The sequence below is a fragment of the Chiloscyllium punctatum genome, chromosome 15 (assembly GCF_047496795.1).
Source record: "Chiloscyllium punctatum isolate Juve2018m chromosome 15, sChiPun1.3, whole genome shotgun sequence".
Lineage (NCBI taxonomy): Eukaryota > Metazoa > Chordata > Chondrichthyes > Orectolobiformes > Hemiscylliidae > Chiloscyllium > Chiloscyllium punctatum.
Genome location: NC_092753.1, coordinates 29101059 through 29123355, shown reverse-complemented (window position 1 = coordinate 29123355; position 22297 = coordinate 29101059). Strand labels below are relative to the sequence as shown.

The 22297-nt window shown below is 41.4% G+C and overlaps 1 protein-coding gene across 7 annotated transcripts in view; it reads left to right on the top strand.

Moving 5' to 3' along the window:
* Positions 1-22297, top strand: part of glra2 (glycine receptor, alpha 2) — a 196422-nt gene that overhangs the window by 47037 nt on the left and 127088 nt on the right. For 2 of the 7 annotated variants that reach the window (XM_072584840.1, XM_072584842.1), the window contains exon 3: positions 18811-18878. The exons of 1 other annotated variant lie outside the window; for it this stretch is intronic. In XM_072584840.1, coding sequence (XP_072440941.1) covers positions 18811-18878 — 68 coding nt within the window. Of the gene's footprint in view, positions 1-18810; positions 18879-18971; positions 19040-22297 lie in introns of all 7 variants that reach the window. 4 more of the 7 variants (XM_072584843.1, XM_072584844.1, XM_072584841.1 and 1 more) reach the window with 4 other exon arrangements.

Below are 22297 nucleotides of genomic sequence, written 5' to 3'. Positions count from 1 at the left end.
ACATCCGACAGAGATTTACATGTACTTCCACACACGTCATCTACTGTGTCCGCTGCACTTGATGTGGTCTCCTCGACATTGGGAAGACAGAACGCCAATTTGCGGAGCTTTTCAGAGAACATCTCTGGGACGCACGCACCCAACAACCCCACCGTCCTGTGGCCGAACACTTTAACTTCCTCTCCCGCTCCATCAAGGTCATGCAAGTCCTGGGCCTCCTCCATCACCAAACTCTAGCCACCCGACATCTGGAGGAAGAACACCTCATCTTCCACCTTGGGACTTTCCAACCACATGGGATCAATATGGATTTCACCAGTTTCACCATTTCCCCTCCCTCCCACCTTATCCCAGATCCAACCATCCAACTCGGCACCGCCCATTTGAACTGTCCTACCTGTCCATCTTCCTTCCCACCTAGCCTCTCTACGCCTCCCTCTGATGTACCACCATCACCTTCATTTACCTATCGTATTCCCAGTTACCTTCCCCCCCCAGCCCCACCCTCTTCCATTTATCTCTCAGCCCTCTTGGGCTACCCCTTCATTCCTGATGAAGAGTTTACGCTTGAAACATCGATTCTCCTGCTCCTCGGAGGCTGCCTGACCGGCTGTACTTTTCCAGCACCACACTCTTCAACTAAGGGTGTGGTGATTTTACTTTACCATTCAATGAAATATGGATATTTACTGCCATATAGGCTCACATATCTCTTTGCTGAAGGATAGACCACCAGAAATGAACTGACCGGATTAATGTGATTCACTCTGCAGACACCCTGCCTCTATTCCTGATTAAGGGCTTTTGCCCGAAACATCGATTTTCCTGCTCCATGGATGCTGCCTGACCTGCTGTGCTTTTCCAGCACCACTCTAATCTAGACTAATGTGATTCAATACTGTTTCCTGAAACTAGTCTAAAATGTTATCATTCAATTCAGTGACTGTTTTAGAAACAAGGAAACTGACTGTCTCAAATTCTCAGACGTATTAACCTTTGATACATTATGTGTCAGTAATATGGTCACTCATTATTTGGAAAAGGCCAGCAAAATTTGTTAAAGTAATCAGATGTGGTAATCATCCTCTGTTAAAATTAACTATTTTGAGGATAGTGTTCTACCAAAAACATCAAATTAGCTGCAAGTAATTTAATCAGCCAAGTTAATTGACAGCGTTAACATTAAAGCAGGCATTCCCAGCTGGTAGAAGAACTCCTCCAACTTGTTCCAAATTCAAGCTCATCTGAGAACCAATCTTGCAAAAATTTCAGTATCTCACAGCCTTCTGAGAATTATTTGTTTCACAAGATTCGTGCTTCAATTTCAAAATATCAACATCTCGCAAAGAAGCAGTCCTGCCTTATGGGATCTCGAGACCATAACCCAGAGACAGAGTTGACCATAATTTACAATAATTTATTATCCCTAATCCTTACCAATTTATGTGTCTGAGTGTGCATGTGGGAATGGCTATGTCATATATCATAGATTACTTACAGTGTGGAAACAGGCCCTTCGGCCCAACAAGTCCACACTGCCCCGCCGAAGCGCAACCCACCCATACCCCTACATTTACTCCCTACCTAACACCACGGGCAATTTAGCATGGCCGATTTACCTGACCTGCACATTTTTGGACTGTGGGAGGAAACCGGAGCACCCGGAGGAAACCCACGCAGACACGGGGAGAACGTGCAAACTCCACACAGTCAGTCGCCTGAGGCAGGAATTGAACCCGGGTCTCTGGCGCTGTGAGGCAGCAGTGCTAACCACTGTGCCACCGTGCCACCCACAATATTTAATATTGAGATAAATGTATAAGTATAAAATAACCCTCTTTATTTTAAAACTCAAAATCATTTGCTGGAATGATTTAAATGTGATATACACACCAATAGTAAGATAATTTACATTTCACCTCTACCAAATATGCAGATCTAAGGTAGTGACTCCACACCCACACCTATCTTGGTTACTCCCTAACTGCACATTGAAAAAGCCTACTCATTCACTCAATTCCAGGACAACTGGGGAGCAGCATTAAATGCTGGTCAGTATTGCCTACATCACATGAATGCTATAGTAAAAAAGAAAGGAATTCTTTGTTTCCTCAACAAGGTGATGCATAGGAGGCTGCTAAATCAGATAAGATCCCAATGTGTTTGGGCAAGGTATTGACCTGGATAGAGGATTGGCTGAGTGGCAGAAGGCAGCATGTAGGGTTAAAGGCATCTTTATCATGATGGCAGCCGATGACTAGTGGAATTCCATACAGCCATTGTTGGGACTACATTATACATTAATGATCTGGACGAAGGAACTGAGGGTATTGTTGCGACATTTGCAGATGACACAAAGATAGGTGTAAGGACAGTTAGTGTTAAGGAAGCAGAGAGGCTGCAGAAGGACTTGGACAGCCTGAAAAGTGGGCATAGAGCTGGCAGATGGAATACAATATGGGAAAGTATGAGGCTATGCACTTTGGTCAGAAGAGTTGAGGCATAGATTATTTTCTAAATGGGGAAAGGCTTCAGAAATCTGAAGCACAAGGGGACTTAGAAATCCTAGTTCTTGAAAGGCTAACATGCAGGTTCAGTTGACAGTGAAGAAGGCAAATGCGATGTTAGCATTCATTTTGAAAGGGCCAGATTTAAAAAGAACAGGGATTTACTGCTGAGGCTGAATACGACCGCATTTAGAATATTGTGAGCAGTTTTGGGCCCCATAACTGAGGAAGGATGTACTGGCATCAGAAGGGTCCAGCGTAAGTTCATAAGAATGTTCCCAGGAATGAAGGGCTGTCATATGAGGAAGCAGTTGAGGACTCTGGGTCTGTACTCAGTCAAGTTTAGAAGGAAGAGGGGATCTCATTGAAACTTACAGAGGACTGAGAAGCCTGGATAGAGTGGGTGTGGAGAAGATGTTTCTTCCAGTAGGAGACACTTTGATACAAGGGCACAGCCTCAAAGTGAAGGGCTGCCCCTTTCGAACTGAGGTAACAAGGAATGTCTTTTGCCAGAAGGTGATTAATCTCTAGAACACATTGTTGCAAAGGACTGTGGAGGCCAAGTCATTGAGTGTATTTAGGACAGAGTTAGATAGGTTCTTGATTCATAAGACGATCAAGAGTTATGGGCAAAGGCAGAAGAATGGGGCTGAGAAACATATCAGCCATGATCGAATGGCAGAGCAAAATCGATGGGCCGAATGGTCTAATTCTGCTGCAACATCTTATGCTCCTATGACCAGGTTAAAACAAAAATTGGAACAAACTTCAGGCACACTTTGCAAACATCTGGATAAGTCACAATGCCAGATCAGGAGAACATCCCAAGAAATTCCACATGATAAAGCTAAACATTCAACAAATAGATTGCAAAAACATGAGGAGGCTGTTGTTATCTGATTGAAATGCTGAAGTAAATGTGGCAGATCCTTTCCTTTTAATCGGCTTCCCTTTCAGGAGTAGAAGCTAATGTTACTGGAAATACGGCTTTTTTTCTAAAATTGCAACATCTGTGAAAAGATTTTTCAGCTGCTCTACCTTCAGCGTTTTGATGAGTCAGGGATAATAGAAGGTGACACCATTGAATGTTTTGCATGGAAGGTTCTTTCTTGAATCAAGCTGCAGCCTTCTGCCACTATTATTGTTTTATTTCTCTAATGCCTCATTTTTCTTCTTTATTTTATCTTCTGTTTTACTCTGTTTATTCCACTATTCTTCCCGTGACCTGCTCTTTCTGCTTGAATGGCTTACATTTGATGTATTTGCATTTCTCCCCATTCCTTTCCCTCTCCATTTGTTTCTTACTTTCCTTGTTTACCTTCCACATTCTCAGCATCTTTTGCTCCCACCTACTTCATGTTTGAATGATGTCTTGCTGCTTTTCTTTAAATTGCCTTTCCCAATCATCCCTATGATCTCATAACTGCATCTGTCCCATTCTCCCACGATGGTTGGAGTGGGTGGTTTCAAACTGCTGGAGATTGACCTTACCAAAAATCTTACATTCAAGTTTAGTCACTGTGAATTATTAACAGCTCTTGAGACATATCAGTATATTTAAATTGACATTAAGTGAGTTATGACATGAAGCAGGCACTTACTGCAACATTTGTCACGAACAGCAAAACAATCGAAAAATATACAAATAGCAGACTTTGATTGCAATTCCTATCTCAGATAAGATTGTTGCTGGACTTAGAAGCTTATGATTTGAAGCACCACTTCAGTACTGTAGCACATAGTCAAGTTGGTCCTACAATGTGGCTGTAACAAAGTGTTCCATTGCTGGAGGTTCAGCCTAATTATTCATGGGCAAATCAAGAGAAGAATAATGATCCCATTTCATGATTTAAAGAATGTTGGATTCACCAGGTCTCCAGGTCACTTCCTACCCTATCAGACCTCACTGATTATCTGGTTACATCTCATTGTCGGCACAGTGGCTCAGTGGTTAGCACTACTGCCTCACAGTGGCAGGGACCAGGGTTCATATCCTGCCTCAGGTGACTGTCTGTGTGGAGTTTGCACATTCTCCCTGTGTCTATGTGGGTTTCCTCCCACAATCCAAAGATATGCAGGTTAGGTGAATTTACTGTGTTAAATAACCCATAGTGTTAGGTGCATTAGTCAGAGGGAATAAGGTCTGGGTGGGTTACTCTCCGGAGGGTTAGTGTAGACTTGATGGGCTAAATGGCCTGTTTCCCCACTGTAGGGAATCTAATAATTGCTGATTGACGGTCTTGCAATGCACATGACCATTTGGAATTAATGTTTTACCACTAGGTTAAGAACAACTTGAATAATGTTACCCAATGACCAAGTTAATTATGCTAATTTCAATGGGTCTCAAGTTAATTTCTCACCTGAGATACAATTACCTCTGTTCTACACAATGAGGGTGATCTTCCCTAATGAGGGGTGGCACAGTGGCTCAGTGGTTAGCCTCACAGCACCAGGGGCCCAGATTTGATTCCAGCCTTGGGTGACTGTGTGGAGTTTGCACATTCTCCCCATGTCTGTATGGGTCTCCTCCAGGTGCTCTGATTATCTCCCACAATCCAAAGCTGTGCAGGTGAGGTGAATTGGCCATGCTAAATTGCCCATGGTGTTCAGGGATGTGTAGGTTAGGCACATTAGTCAGGGGTAAATGTAGAGTAATAGGTTAGGGAAATGGGTCTGGGTGGGCCAGTGTTGACTTGTTGGGCCAAAGGGCCTGTTTCCACACTGTAGGGATCCTATGATTATAACCCATGGTCAGTGCCCTCTCCACCTATTGCCAAACGTAGGGTGCAGAAAGGATTTAAAAGAATGTTACCGGGACTGGAGGGGTTGACCTTTAAGGAGAGACTGGATAGGCTCACTGGAGCATAGGAGGGTGAGGGGTGACCTTAGAAAGGTTTATAAAATCATGAGGGGCATAGATAAAGTGAATAGCAAAGGTGTTTTCCCTCAGGTAGGGAAGTTCAAAATTAGAAAGCATGGGTTTAAGGTGAGAGGAGAAAGATTTAAAAGGAACCTGAGGGACAACCTTTTTTTGCACAGAGAGCAGTTCATATGTGGAATGAACTACCAGAGGAAATGGTGCAGTTACAATATTTAAAAGACAATTGGACAGGTACATGAATAGGAAAGGTTTAGAGGGATATGCGCCAAACACAAGCAAATTAAATTAGATTACATTACATTACAGTGTGGAATCAGGCCCTTCGGCCCAACAAGTCCACACCGACCTGCCGAAGCGCAACCCACCCATACCCCTACATTTACCACTTACCTCACACTACGGGCAATTTAGCATCGCCAATTCACCTGACCTGCACATCTTTGGACTGTGGGAGGAAACCCACACAGACACGGGGAGAACGTGCAAACTCCACACAGTCAGTTGCCTTAGGCAGGAATTGAACCCAGGTCTCCGGCGCTGTGAGACAGCAGTGCTAACCACTGTGCCACCGTGCTGCCAAATGGGACTAGCTTAGTTTGGGAAACTTGGTCAGCATGGACGAGTTGGACTGAACGGTCTGTTTCTGTGCTGAATGACTTTATGACTCTAAAACAGTCATGAAAAAGGAATAGCGATGTATTGCCAACTCAGATAATGGGTAGCTTTGAAGGAAGTTTGCTGTTTGCAGTGTTACTATACATCTGCTGTCTTTGTTCTTCTGTATGGTTGAGGACCATTTATTTGAAGCTGTTGTTAAAGGAACCTTGGTGAGTTCACCATCTTGTAGATCCTACACATTACTGCCATTGTGCATTAATGGTGGATTGAGTGAATGTTTGAGCTGGTGGATGAGGTGTCGATAATGCAGACTGCTTTACCCTCGTTGATTTTGAGTTTTAAATGTCATTAGAACATTTGAAATATTTGTTTATGGGATGTATAAGTCACTGGCCACACCACCATTTATTACCCATCTCTAATTGACCAGAGGCAGTTAAGTATCAACTACATTGCTATTGGTCTAGAGTCACGTGTAGGCCAGACCAGGTAAGAATGGCAATTTCCTTCCTTTTTTTTCCCTGATGATCAGCAATGGTTTCACCGTCATCATTAGACTCCTAATTCCAGGTATTTATTGAAGTCCAATTCCACCATATGTCATGGCAAGATTTGAATCTGGGTTCCCAGAACATTACCAGGAATAATAGTCTAGTGGTAATACCACTGGGCCCTCAATCCCCTGGACTTGGCCATCACTACTCCCTGCATTCAATTAAGCATGTAAAGTATATTCTATCATATTCCTGACTAGTGAAGGCTTTAAGGAGTTAGCAGGAGAGCTTTCAGATCAGAATACCCAGCCTCTGATCTGCCATGTTAACCATAGCATTTCCATTGAGTTTCTGGTTGATGTTGATTTGCAGGGTGTTGATATTGGAAGGTTCAGTGATGTCAATGATAATGAATGTCCAGGAGAGATTGTTGAATTCAGTCCTATTGGAGATGGCCATTATCTGGCAGCTGTGTGATGTGAATAGTATTTTCCACTTATCAGCCCAAACCTGGATGTTTTGTATGCCTTGCTGTTTATGGTGTGCTTCATTATCTTTGAAATTGCAAATGGAACTGCACACCATGCTTTCATCAGTTAACAACCCCACATCTGACATTTTCGAGAAGGAAGGTTATTGATGAAATATCTGAAGAGGTTTGATCCTATTACTGCCTAAGGAACTCCTGCAGGGATATCCTGGAGCTAAGAATATTGGCCTTGAACAATTTCTATCAGTTTCTTTTTACTAAGTATGGTTCCAATCAATGGAGCATTTTTCCCTTGATTGGTTTCCGTTGTCTATTCTGATTGAGGTTAGATGTCACATGATGCCAGGTTATAGTCCAACAGGTTTATATGAAATCATAAGGTGGCAAAGGATCAGTGCTTGAACGCTCGTGACTTCAAATAAACCTATTAGACTATAACCTGGTGTGACTTCTGACCTTGCCCAGCCCAGTCCAACAGTGGCACCTCCACATCATATTCTGATTAATGCCACCTTTGGCTTCTGCAAAATTATGACTTCGGGCACCACTAAAAACCTGGTCATGCCGAATTAATAAAACATGGTTTTCTCTGTGTGTTTTGATATTGCATCATAAAAAAAGAATTTCTTGCCCATTCAGTCATTTAGAATCAATTGTATTCTGGTACACAGTGCAAATTCCCAAGAAGCATGGATTTCTCGGTTTTTCAACATTTTAAAATCAATGCAAAATCGTTAAGACTTCTAACTTGCAGTTCATGTAAGTTATTAAAATGTATTTGATTAAAATAAGGCAGTACAGATAGCTTGTTTATAGTAGATAGACCGAAGTAGATTCTTCATCGTGCTTGGGATAGCTCAGTGTCTTGAGAATTGTGAAGAGAAATTGGGGGAGAGAGTCTCAGAGCTGGATTTCTTTCTGCCATCTCCTATTAAAGGGTTCAGTGAAGGAGCAGTAGTAAGATGTGGTGGTGAAGTCTGTCTCTGCACTCCCCCACCTCCTCCCTTAAATCTCCTTTGCTTCCCCTCTTCACTCACTGCCCCATTCACATCCCTGCAACTGTAAGGAGCAGAAGAAGAAGGGCTATGGTGCTCCCAATGCTCTTTCTGCTTTATATTTTTGACTCTCTTCTTCCAGAAAAGGAAGGTACAGTTGTGTCTGTCTCTCCCCCTCCTCAGACCTAAATCACTTCCTTCTTTTGACCTCATTGAAGACCTCGCTTGGGGGCATGGTGACAACGGAACAGAAAGAGGAGCCAACCTGAGCATAGTTGGATGAAGGACATTCAAAGAACATAGAACATAGAACATAGAACAATACAGCACAGAACAGGCCCTTCGGCCCACGATGTTGTGCTGAACTTCTATCCTAGATTAAGCACCCATCCATGTACCTATCCAAATGCCGCTTAAAGGTCGCCAATGATTCTGACTCTACCACTCCCACGGGCAGCGCATTCCATGCCCCCACCACTCTCTGGGTAAAGAACCCACCCCTGACATCTCCCCTATACCTTCCACCCTTCACCCTAAATTTATGTCCCCTTGTAACACTCTGTTGTACCCGGGGAAAAAGTTTCTGACTGTCTACTCTATCTATTCCTCTGATCATCTTATAAACCTCTATCAAGTCACCCCTCATCCTTCGCCGTTCCAACGAGAAAAGGCCGAGAACTCTCAACCTATCCTCGTACGACCTACTCTCCATTCCAGGCAACATCCTGGTAAATCTTCTCTGCACCCTCTCCAAAGCTTCCACATCTTTCCTAAAGTGAGGCGACCAGAACTGCACACAGTACTCCAACTGTGGCCTAACCAAAGTCCTGTACAGCTGCAACATCACTTCACGACTCTTGAATTCAATCCCTCTGCTAATGAACGATAATACTCCATAGGCCTTCTTACAAACTCTATCCACCTGAGTGGCAACCTTCAAAGATCTATGTACATAGACCCCAAGATCCCTCTGTTCCTCCACCTGACCAAGAACCCTACCATTAACCCTGTATTCCGCATTCTTATTTGTTCTTCCAAAATGGACAACCTCACACTTGGCAGGGTTGAACTCCATCTGCCACTCCTCAGCCCAGCTCTGCATCATATCTAAGTCCCTCTGCAGCTGACAACAGCCCTCCTCACTGTCCACGACTCCACCTATCTTTGTATCATCTGCAAATTTACTGACCCACCCTTCGACTCCCTCATCTAAGTCATTAATAAAAATTACAAACAGCAGAGGACCCAGAACTGATCCCTGCGGAACTCCACTTGTAACTGGGCTCCATGCTGAATATTTACCATCAACCACCACTCTCTGACTTCGACCGGTTAGCCAGTTTTCTATCCAATTGGCCAAATTTCCCACTATCCCATGCCTCCTGACTTTCCGCATAAGCCTACCATGGGGAACCTTATCAAATGCCTTACTAAAATCCATGTACACTACATCCACTGCTCTACCCTCATCCACATGCTTGGTCACCTCCTCGAAGAATTCAATAAGACTTGTAAGGCAAGACCTACCCTTCACAAATCCGTGCTGGCTGTCCCTAATCAAGCAGTGTCTTTCCAGATACTCGTAAATCCTATCCCTCAGTACCCTTTCCATTACTTTGCCTACCACAGAAGTAAGACTAACTGGCCTGTAATTCCCAGGGTTATCCCTATTCCCTTTTTTGAACAGGGGCACAACATTCGCTACTCTCCAGTCCCCTGGTACCACCCCCGTTGCCAGTGAAGACGAGAAGATCATTGCCAACGGTACTGCAATTTCCTCTCTTGCTTCCCACATAATCCTAGGATATATCCCGTCAGGCCTGGGGGACTTGTCTATCCTCAAGTTGTTCAAAATGTCCAACACATCTTCCTTCCTAACAGGTATCTCTTCTAGCTTATCAGTCCGTTTCACACTCTCCTCTTCAACAATACGGTCCCTCTCGTTCGTAAATACTGAAGAGAAGTACTTGTTCAAGACCTCTCCTATCTCTTCCGACTCAATACACAGTCTCCCACCACTGTCCTTGATCGGACCTACCCTCGTTCTCGTCATTCTCAGGTTTCTCACATACGCATAGAATGCCTTGGGGTTATCCTTGATCCTATCTGCCAAGGATTTTTCATGCCCTCTCTTAGCTCTCCTAATCCCTTTCTTCAGGTCCCTTCTGGCTATCCTGTATCCCTCCACTGCTCTGTCTGAACCCTGTTTCCTCAACCTTATGTAAGCCTCCTTCTTCCTCTTTACTAGACATTCAACCTCCCTCGTCAACCAAGGCTCCCTCACACGACCATTTCTTTCCTGCCTGATCGGTACATACATATCAAGGACACGTCGTATCTGCTCCTTGAAAAAGTTCCACATTTCCACCACATCCTTCCCTGACAGCCTATGCTCCCAACTTATGCTCCTCAAATCCTGTCTTACAGCATCGTAATTTCCCTTCCCCCAATTGTAAAAACTTCCTTGTTGTGCGCACCTATCTCTCTCCATAACCAAGGAGACACAAGAAAGACAAGCTTGACAGACCATGACAACAGGTCCCATAGTAGGAGAAGCTACAAGCAGCAGCAACTCATTTTAAATTTTAAATGGCCTCCTGTTCTGCTGGTGCAGCTCTCATCAGCTGCTATATCACAGGGTTTCTTGAAGACTGCCCTTTGTTGGCCCTAAGCCATGAACCCAGAAGTTTGGGGTGGGGTCACATTCACTCAGTGCAATACTCATGCTAACTCTTTGATTATAGCAACAGGGAACTCTAACCTGCTGTATATTCAGTCATTATCCCACTATGTTGTCCTGAACTTCCTATATTTCCAGAATTGAGTAGGCACAGGCTGGGCCACATTGTAGATGAGGTACTCTGTCAAGTTGGACTTTGATTGCAAATCTCAGAACTAGCACCTATTGTCAATATCCAGGAACAAGGTGCAGTTGGCTCGCCCAAGATAGTTCCCTTCTTCTTTGTGTCCCAGTTGGGATCAAATCCTTGCAGGAAGTAGACCTCCAAAAGACCATGGAAACCTTAGTGTAAAATTTCTCTCCTCACAGGAAAATACACAGCCGCTGCTATGGTAAAACCATTGAACATTCAGAGGGGCCTCCAACAGAAACATCTACCTCTGCACTTGTGTGAAATGAGTCTTCAGGCAGATTTTTCTGCTCCCATGAATGGTGTGGGTTATGGCAAGTAATGTAGGAAAGTACAAAGATAATAAAAGGATTGGAATCTGGACATTTGAGAAAAATAGTTTCTTGAATTTTTCCCCACTTAAAGTTTAAACAGCAAGTTTCACTCACAAGCAGTGACTACCTTATTTCTATGCATTTGCACATCAATAATAGCCCAGGCACCCCATTTCTATGCAGTTCTCCTTCCTTAATAAGCTAAACAGCAATAATTCCCAGGATTGAAGTCAAAGCAGTAACCATTTACAGTACCTCCTTGACTTGATTCTTTGTGCTTTGACCCAACTCTATCTTCACCACAGTGTCTTTAAAGACCATGGACACTTCTCCACCTTACATCCAAGTTAGTTGGCATTGGCAAGAACTCTAGCCTCACCACATTATCATGGCTGCTGTTGGACCAACAGACACACCAGCTCTTCAGGATTTCACTTTGGAGCTCTGGAACACTGATGACTTACTTGTTTCTGCCAGGTCACTTCGCCAAAGGGGTCAACATGCATCTGATAAGCATGCACCTTGCTGCTCTTAGCTTTATTTCTTAAATACCCTCACTCATTTTGCATTTTCTTGCAGGCTACTAGGCCATGCTTTGCATTGCAAAATTTAGCACATAGGGAGAAGTGGCAGCTTCTCATGGCTTGGAGCACTGAACAGTCCCAGAGGTGCACCTATTGCAATATGTCACTGTGCTACATCAATATCACACCCTCCAGCATATAATAGCAGTGAACTTCGCAAACACACTGCATGTGCTTCATCAAAAGGCTATACGTGAAAGCCAAAGGGGTCCAGTCCTCAGTGGAGTCAAGGTGGCCGAAGGTCAGTCAACAGGCGATACCACAGCTAGTCAAAGAGCCTGTCTGGCTCCGGTTCAGTAGGGGTTAGTCCTGAAGGTCCAGCGCAAACAGTTTGGGGATTACAAACACATCAGAATGGGGTGTTGTGAGGATCTATGTCCTGACAGTGGGCCATATGTTCCAACAATGAGACAAAATGAGGAATCGAGTCTTATGGCAGTGGATGAAAGAGCATTCAGTAGTGATGTAGAAGCAGGAGAAGTGGTAAGGTGTTCCCAGTGAGTGAGCGAGAAACAGAGAGGACAGGACAGCCTTGTATTTTGATGGATGAGGCATGACAGCCTTGGAATGGATGTAGTGCATGGAGCAGTGCGACATGTAGTTCTGCAAGCTGTGTTTCATCGGTAAGTGGCAGAGTTAGAGTAAGAGGTGGCCTTGTGAGTGTGTGGTAGCAGAGAGAAGATGGTGGCACTCATCTTTGCAGAGTGTAAAGGATAATTAACCAATTTCCTGATTTTATTGAGCATTGCAATTCATCTGGGACACTGCACTGAGCCAGTCCACTCTCGCTAAGCTGGTTGAATCCGGTGGCACGCCCTGCTTTACAATGAGCAGGGACAAGTACTACCCTCCTTTTCCCCACACTGTCTACCAGCACCTCCACATCCAGCTGGCTGAACTGAGGAGCTAACTTGCCTTAAGGACTCGTCCCTTGCAGTACTGGTGCAGAAGCATACTGTGAAGAGCAGTTTCTGGTTTGTATCATCTGTAGTGGGTCTGCAGCCCAGGCTGAAATCGGGCAGTAGTGATAGGAACAGTGCAAAGTTTCAGCAGTGGGCATTTCAGCCTCTGCAGTCGCATGATTTTATGGGACAGATTCAAAAAGCCAGATAGGTAATTAAAGAGAAGAAACCATGAGAAAAGTTGTCATCTTTTTAAACGTGATATAAACCTGCACTGCCGAAAGGCATGGATCGTCATTGTTAATGTGATAAATGCTCTAAAGTATTAAAAATTGCAGGAAACAGTACGCAAGAAATAAAACAATTATATTGATGATCTAAACTACTGAACACAAAATATTTGTCAACTGATCCTGTGGGGTAGAGTATATGATCCGGTAAATTGCACAAGAATGGATTAGGAATGGGCTTATGAGTTACATGGACGTTTCTTTTGGCGCGGTTTATAAGAAATTTTGTCTTCTATGGATCATAACATTGACCAAACAAACATGAATACACAATACTTTATGCTCAGTGAAAAGAATGCCTGGCTGTGGACAATTGTTGTCTGGCATTTCTTAAAACCGTAAAACATAGGAGCAGAAGTGAGCCATTTAGCCGAACAAGTCTGCCCCACCATTCAATGAGATCATGACTGAGTGAAAACCCTCAATTCCACTTTTCCTGCCATTTCTCCGTTACTCTTGATTTTCTAAACCAGTCTAGACCTCGAACATACCTAACGACCCTTTGACAAACCGTCCCACAGATTCTCTTCTCTAAGAGAAGAAATTCCTCATCTCTGTCTTAAATGCTCTGAGATTAGAATTAGAATTAACTTTATTGTCACATGTACTCATATGAGCACAGTGAAAAAATTACAAATTGCCACTATCAGAGCCAACTTAGGTGCAAAGGTATCTAAATACAGATTCTTGGGTACAAATTCTTAGGAAAACAACTTAGAACAATAAAGAAATAAAAAGCTCAGGATAAGGAGTCATTTAATAATGTTATAATAAAAACAAAATTTCAAAAAAATAGAATTTAATGCAATGTCCAATGTAGTCCATTGCACACCTTTGGCTTGAGGACCTGACCCCCACCCAGCTGTTGGAATCCCAGCCCGGACCCCGTTGATGCCAAAGACAAAGCCACATGGAGTCATGACCGATGCCGAAGCTGCCTCAGGGAGATCCAGAGTGATTCCAATGAAAACCATTGCTGAAGGTACTGAGAAGGAGTCCCGAGCTGCCAACAAAGCCACCAGAAAGGTGTCCCAGGCCGGTCATTGGAATCCCACACCCACACTCACACCCAGTGTCAAAACCACTGCCGAAGCACTCTAATGAAAGCTCACTAGATACAGCCGTGAGAATCGGCCAGTTCCACACTGCATTCTTCCTCATACAAAGTTGCCAAAAGAAAATAAGATGTTAGAAAAAATGTTTACGAAAATGAAAGCAGCAAGCCTGGTGATAGAAGCAGGCGGGCCAGGAGCTTTCTACCCTGCTGACACTATCTTGCCCATTATGCTCTCAGCTTCCAGACTGCTGCACAAGGGGAAAGAACCTTTCCACATCTACCCTGGCAAATATATAAAAATCTTGGACATTTCATTAAGACTGCCTTTTACTCTTCTATATCCAAATCTACTCAACGTCACCTCATAAGATAATCCCTTGGGATCAGCTGAGTGAACCTTCTTTGCACTGCCTCCAATACCAGTATATCTTTCTTCAGATAAGGGATCCAAAACGGTTCACAGAATTTTACCCATGAGGCTACCTGACAAGGTCTAACTGGTGCCTTGTATAGTTTTAATAGTTTTACTACTTTTATATTCCATTCCTTTTTAAATAAGGGCCAACATCCACTTGCCTTCCCTATTAACTTCTGAACTTGGATGCTATCTTTTTGTGATTCATGGATAAGGCCTCCCAATGCCTCTTTATTATAGCTTTCTGAAGTCTTTCTCCATTTTAATAACATTCCCTTCCTCTTGTCTTTCTATCAAAGTATAAAACCTTACATTTTCCTGCATTATATTTCATTTGCCAAGTTTTTGCCCACTGACCTGTCTATATCCCTTCTCTGACTCTTCGTGTCATCTGCATCACTCACCTTCCCACTATTTTTGTGTCACCTGCCAGCTCAGCTCCAGTTTCCTCATTCAAGTCATTAAAATATGTTGTTCGTATTTGTGGCTCTACTTTTACATCTAGACAATCCTGAAAATGCCTCTTTATTCCAGCTTTCTGTCTTATATTAGTTAGCTAATCCTCCATCAATGCTAACACTCTCAGCAGCATGGGTTCCTGTTAGATAGCCTCATGTGTGGTACCTAAAACCCCTTCTGAAAATCCAAATATATTACATCGATGTTCCTCCTTTATCTAAACTGCCTGTTGTGCCATAATGCAGCAACTGTAATTTTTTCACTGTACTCATTTGAGTACATGACAATAAAGCTAATTTAATTAATTTAATTCAATTCCCCCCTCTCAAAGATTTGTAACAAATTTGTTATGGCTGATTTCCCTTTTGTGAAGACAGTCTAGCTCTGTTTGATCATATTATGTAACTCTATATGCCTTGATTGCATCCTTTATAATAGACTCTAAATATTTTCCTAATAACAGATGCTAACATAATTGGCTGATAGTGTTGTCTCCCTCCCTTTTTTAAATGAAGCTGGTATATTGGCAATTTTCCAATTCTTGAGACTTTTCCAGAATCTAAGGATCCTTGAAAGCTTACTGTCAGTTATCCAGTATCACTGTTGCTACTTTTGTTTTTATTATCCTTGGATGCATCCACCAGGTCAATGGACTCATTATTCTTTAGTACTTTCTTTTCCTTAGCCCTTCTCTGGTAGTAGATGTTGTTTTTATTTCTTTTCGTCTCCTTTTTCCCTTTGATTATTTAATTATTTTGGAATGCCACCAGTGTCTTCTACTGTGAAAACTGATGCAAAAGTATTTATTCAAATCCGTCGCCATTTCCTGATTCCCTGTTATTATTTCCCCAGCCTCGTTCTCTAAGGAATCTACACTCACTTTGGCCTCTGTCTTCATATTTATACATTTAAAAAAGCTATTGCTGTCAGTCTTGATATTGCTTGCACATTTACCAACAAAGTTGATCTTCTCCCTCTTTATTACTTTTCTTTGGTAATCTTTAGTTGTTTTTTAAAACATTCCCAATCCTCTGTCTTAATTTGGTGCTATACTAAACTTTCCTGGTTAACCACTGTTGGCTTACACATTGAACAGAACTATCATTAACATGATTATTACAATATAAATTTATCTTTGTTATAAAAACATGAATATCACTTTTATGTAGCCAGTAAGTAATGATGCTGAGTAATGGTTGGAAGGTCTCTCAAGTCTTTTCAAGGAAGAAACCTGAATTTCCATGAGAAATTGAACCTGCATTTATATTGTTTCATAGCAAGGATGGCAAGGATTATTTCAACATTGTTACATCTATGGGCTTGAAAAATCTTACAAACCAGTACTTCAGTCATGTTAGAAATACACATAGCTTAAACAAACATTTTTAAAGAATGAATCTTATTAACAAAATCAATAGAAATCATACTGTAGACAATAACTAGGAGTAAATTACTCTCAAGTTAAAATCAGAATTATTAACAACATAGTTTAGCTTCATTCTTTCATAACTTTTTTGTGATTGATAATACTTGTTGGCTTGACATACATTTTCTGCAGTCATGATATGTATATTTAACATATATCGCATTTGGGCTAATCTTTTAAGTTGAGGATATGTCTGGTGAATTTTGAAATATAAATGCTTATTTTCTTTAAAAACTTACAATTTTCTCAAGCTGTAAAATGTGTAAAGTGAGTTTTAAGCTCAGCATGAGAGACAGTAAGGAAGATGAGACAAATGGCTAGCCTAAAGTGCTCAGACCCATCTGTGAATGTTCAAGTCAAGTGTTATCATTGATGCCAAGGCCATCATATATGCTCCTTTGGCCCAATATATCAACCCCAAGAACATAAAACATTAGGTATAATTTATCCTGTGTAGTATATGAGCTAAAAAGTTGTGACTAGACTCTTCATTGTATCACATTTGCGTTAACTGTATTTTATTTGTCGGTTGTATTTTTATAGAATGGTCCTATTTTTACGTTATGTAAAAACAATAAGCAGCAAATAGTGCTGCTACTTTAAAACTTGTCCATCCCTATATAATCAGCACCAGAATTAAGGTAGTTGTTTATGTCTCTCCCCATTCAATTATCTTGACTAGGCTTCATCAGGGGCCTTAAGAGTCCTTAACTTGCTCTTAAATATTTTCTGAACGGATTGAGTCTCAGAAGAGTCAAGCACTCTTAAAATTCCTTTTCAAGATGAACAAAGAATATTTTTTGCCACATTGAACATGAACATTTCAAAATGCTGTAAAATTAATGATTGTTGTTTTTGAAAATCAAATATAAGTTTGATTTAATATTCATCCAATGAACATATTTACAATGCATCATAATAGAAACATTTCTACAACAGACAAGTTGTATTCACAAAAGATTATTTGCACCCACTAGCAATTAACTATTTTTACTAGTGCATTAGAGTCACTGAGCATTGTATATTTTAACTACGGGAAATACAGTTGACTCAATAGCCAAGCTGATCACAAACCTATTATTTATTATTAAATTCTGGTTCTGTTAAAGAAAGTGCATAGACAAAAAATATTCTATGTGTTTGAGTAGAATGCAATGAAAAAAAGACTAGGGATGCGGAAAGTACTGCTTACTGTTACTAATTCCGAATGTTATATTTGGGTTTTGTGCTATTCATACTGTTCATCGACAATTTGGAGTAAATTTGCAATATTACAATATTTGAATAATTCATTTCACTTGCTCACATCACATTGGGTTTAGCGGATAATATTCATTACTAAAATATAAGAGGCTTATGCATGTTTCATAGGTTAATTATTCAGCCATTAATGTACCAAATTTGCAATGTTGGAAGGTCATATTAAATATGAGACTGAAGGCTTGCTGACATGTGTACTGATGTCAAAAATAGATTTTGTTCTAGACTAGGGGTATTCAGAATTGTATTTATTAGTTTGATGCCCCATATTCCAGCAACTCGCTTGCTGGTGGCTGCTATACTTTTAAATTAAGAAATGTTCCAATTTTCCTTAATTTTCTTCCCATACCTGCTTATGTTTGTATCCCAATAATCTGCCTTTCTTCAAAAATCAGTTTGGAGATAGTTGTATCTTTGACATCACCAACGGGACAAATTATTTTAATGAGCACACAAATCGGTTTTCTTGGTCCAATGAATGCCAGTCTTGCCTGTTGAAAAGATATATCCCAGGTCAACAGATGCTGAAAGTTCAGTTATTCCTTTGCACCACTTGTTTATCTCCTCAGCCCGTGATGCAAGTAAAACATTACTGTCCCATGGCATCTACCTTTTACTTTCATTGCTCTAACTGGCCGTCAGAACTGGAAACCGATTCAGTATTCCTCCACCCCAGCCATCGTTGGAAAGCAAATATGATCAAAGAATTTGATTCGCCTGACACACCCACTTTCCTCTGATAGAGCATTCCCATGCTCCTCTGGAACTATGGTGGCCTTGCCTTGTAGATGAGTAGTGTTACAAGAGATTGACCAGCACCCACAGAATATGTACTCCAAGGTGACTAAATACCATCAAGAAAGAAAGGGGAGGTGGGGGAAGACTGAGGAGCAGTGGGGTTGGGATCATGTTGGAAAACAAATGGATAATGTAATAATGTGGAAAGAAATAAGAAGAAAGTGCACTGTGTGCATGGGTAGAGATTTGTCTTGGCCAATGGTGTTTAACAGGTGCAATGATCGCCCATTATATATCCTGCCCGATGTTTTGTTTCATTAAAGTTAATATAAACCCCGTCTAATCTATGTCACCTGTTTTCCCCTGCCAGCGTAGACAAATTTCTAGTGCATGATTTTGTTTCTGAAATGTCTGGTTTCCTCAGTTATCAAAGAATGTCATCATGGCATCTCCCATGTACTTTCACTGCTTCTACTTGTATTGCAACATTGTCCTTGCATTTCACAGGTCCTCCAGTAAACGTTACATGCAATATTTTTATCAACAGTTTCGGCTCAGTCACGGAGACCACAATGGTAAGTGCTGATGGCCACGGTCAAATAACTTGATGTCTTGTATGGTAGCAGCTTGTCAATTTTCTTTCTTTTGTTCTATCATTCAAATTGCAGGTCGTCCTGTTAATGTTACTTGCAACATATTTATCAACAGCTTTGGTTCAATAGCAGAAACTACAATGGTGAGTGGGACTGAACATTGAGGCCATCTTGTAATATATTGCTCAGTTTGTCAGACTACCACCAGGGCGTCCAATCAGATGATCAGAACCAAGTTATACTGCTCCAAATAATTTGTCAGCTGCTATATCCTAATCTGTGAATCAATGAGGCATCCAACAGCTAGTTATGGATAATTTGTCCTCAGACTTAAAAAACATTTTAAAAATTGTAGAATTCAATATTTACATTGTGGAACATGTGGGCCATTTCTACTGCAAAATACTTCAGTTCAATGCTAACCTCCATTCCTTAAAAACACACACAAAAGTATCATTCCAGAATTTCATTAACTGCCTAACTGCAAACTACACCAATCTTAACATCAACATATCCCGAGCAGCTTAATGGCTTAAAGGTGATTAAAAACTGTGATAATTGAGCTCAAATCAGCATAAACAATGCAAACCCTGGGAAAAATGCACAACATACACCATATCCCTTTTTGCATATTCCTTTTTATAAATACATTTATGTTTAAAGTCATTAGATCGCCCTTTATAAACATTAGCAAGCCCTGGGGAATCTGTGGCATAATGGTAATATGACAATATTAATGTTTCAGAAGTCCACTCTTATATTCTAAGATATGGCTGTACTTTTCTTAAATTCATTTATGGAATGTGGGTCGTGTATTTCCCTCAAAAACAACTGTTAACATTTAAATTCAAATCTGAAATATAAAGCTAGTCTCAATACTGGGGCTATTTGTCCTGGAGCATTGGAGGCTGATAGAGGTTTATAAAATCATGAGGGGCATGGATATGGTAAATAGACAAGGTCTTTTCCCTGGGGTAGGGGAGTCCAGAACCAGAGGGCATAGGTTTAAAGTGAGAGGGGAAAGATAAAAAGGGACCTAAGGGGCAATTTTTCACACAGAGGGGTGTGTGTGTATGTGTGTGTAGGCTGGAGTTGGAAGCTGGTATGATTACAACATTCAAAAGGCATCTAGATGGGTATATGAATAGGAAGGACTTACAGGGGTATGGGCCAAATGCTGGCAAATGGGATTAGATTTATATAGGATATCTGTTTGGCATGGACAAGTTGGACCAAAGGGTTGTTTCTGTGCTCTACATCTCTATGACTAGTGCCATGAAACTATCATTGATTCTGATAAAACCTCTGATGTCCTTTAGAGAAGGAAATCACCCATGTTTACCTAACTTGCCCTATTTGAATGATTTATTTATTGTCACTTGTATTTTACTGTGAATAATACGGCAAAATACAGTGAAAAGCTTTAACACATTCCGCCGCAATTTTGAATAGTTTAAGAATAAAATGGATACGATACAAGCTATAACTAAGAGAGAATAGTTTAAGAATGAAAAGGATTAAAGATAAAACTAAGTGAGAATAGGTTAAGAATGAAAAGGATAAATGATTCAATTGAAAGAGAGCCCTGAGCTAGCTCACCAATGACACCTACCCTGCCACCCTTCCTCCATCACCTGCGCCAGTCCCACCAACATGGGAGTTGCCACTCTTTAGATGCCATCTCCTCACCACTGGGCCCACGTTGCCACCAATGCCAGGTCCCGAGCTGAACCCATGCTCCTTTGGGGCAGAGTAGTGGGACTGCATATGGGCTCTTGCCCAGTGCTCATCCATTCCTGCGTGCCTTCTTTCTTTCTTCTCTCTTTTTATTTCCGCTCTTTTTCTTTCACTTTTGCCTTTTGCTTTTCCTTTTCGTTGGAGCCGTTAGAGGTGGATTGGTCAGTGAAGTCGGTGTGGAAGCCAGAGTGGGCCTTCCGTGGACTGGCAGCTCCTCCCAGTGGTCAGAGGGGGTGGCAGACATGGGTCTCCATGGTGACTGGAGTCTCCCCTCAGCATTTGGGGCTAGCGGTAGCAAAGCTCCTGCACTATTGGCAGGTGGTGGCAGCAGACTTTTCAAGGTGGCGGCCTTAGCTGTGACTGTAGACCCAGAGCAATGGGGTTGAGTTTCAATTCACCTCTGAAATCGCTGAGCAATCTGGAAGGGGAAAAGCAAAACTAGCCTAACGGAAATCATGCAACCATTGTCAATTGTTGCAAAAACCCATTTGGTTCATGAATGTCCTTCAGGGAAGGAAATCTGACATCCTCACCCAGTCAGCCCTACATGTGACTCTAGATCCACAGCAATGTGGTTGGCTCTGAAATACCCTCTGGGCAATTAACCATGTGCAACAAATGCTGACCCAGCCATCAATGCTGGTATCTCATGAGAGAATTAAAAAAACACTCAGTTCAAGGTTAATTAGAGATGGGCAACAAATGCTGGACTTGTCACTAACACCCATGACCCACAAAAATAATTAAAGAAAACGCATATTCAATTTTCAGTGTACCTCATTCTGATGTTGTAAGGCCACCCTTATAGGTACAGAAAAGATAGCACTGGTTTCAGTGAGAAGAAATTTTAGAAGTCACTCTGAATTTCAGCAGAGACCCCACTTGAGAACTGGCATCGATATAGGAATGTCACATGAGCTGGTCTTTTGCAGAGTGGAATTGAAGCTGCATTAATGAGAGACAAAGGGATTTGTATGATCTTGCAGATTCTGTAGAGATTGAAGAAACTTGGCATTGAATAGAAACAGACATACACTATTTATGCCTGACTTCCCTTGACGTATTGGGCAGAAAATTAGCTTGTTGGACCTATGCTGTTGTTTTGTTGAACAATTTCAGGAAATTCAGGGCGATTATTGTAAAGGTATATGTATTTCCTATGCTTTGTGAAGATTAATGTATGAGCACTTAACTTGTGTGCATAATAATCCCGACACAGTATAATTTTGTTAATTAAATTCCTTTGTGCAATATTTTAATGGAGGAGATTTATTTTAAATAGATTAACGCCTCCCTTAAAATAGCAGGCCAGGGGATTCCATGGCAACACATTAAGCAGCCGTATGTTAATCTTCATGGAATGCAAGTACAAATCCTGAGATTAGATGCTAGATGGGGAACAGACTGTTGCTGTAATATGCTTCTTGACTTTTATATACTGCAACTGTTTAGAAGATTGTTTCACCATTGTCTAAGAGCAACAAGGAATTATCAATAAATGTCAGCCTCATCAGTGATGCCTGTATCCTAAGATTTAAAAAAAATTACTATCTGGATAAAGAAACATTTAGTTAATAATAATTGCATTTCCGATCAGCAGGGGGCTTTTTTTGTACAAATGGTTAACAAGCTCATGTTTCATTCACTGTGCCATTTTTGAGCAA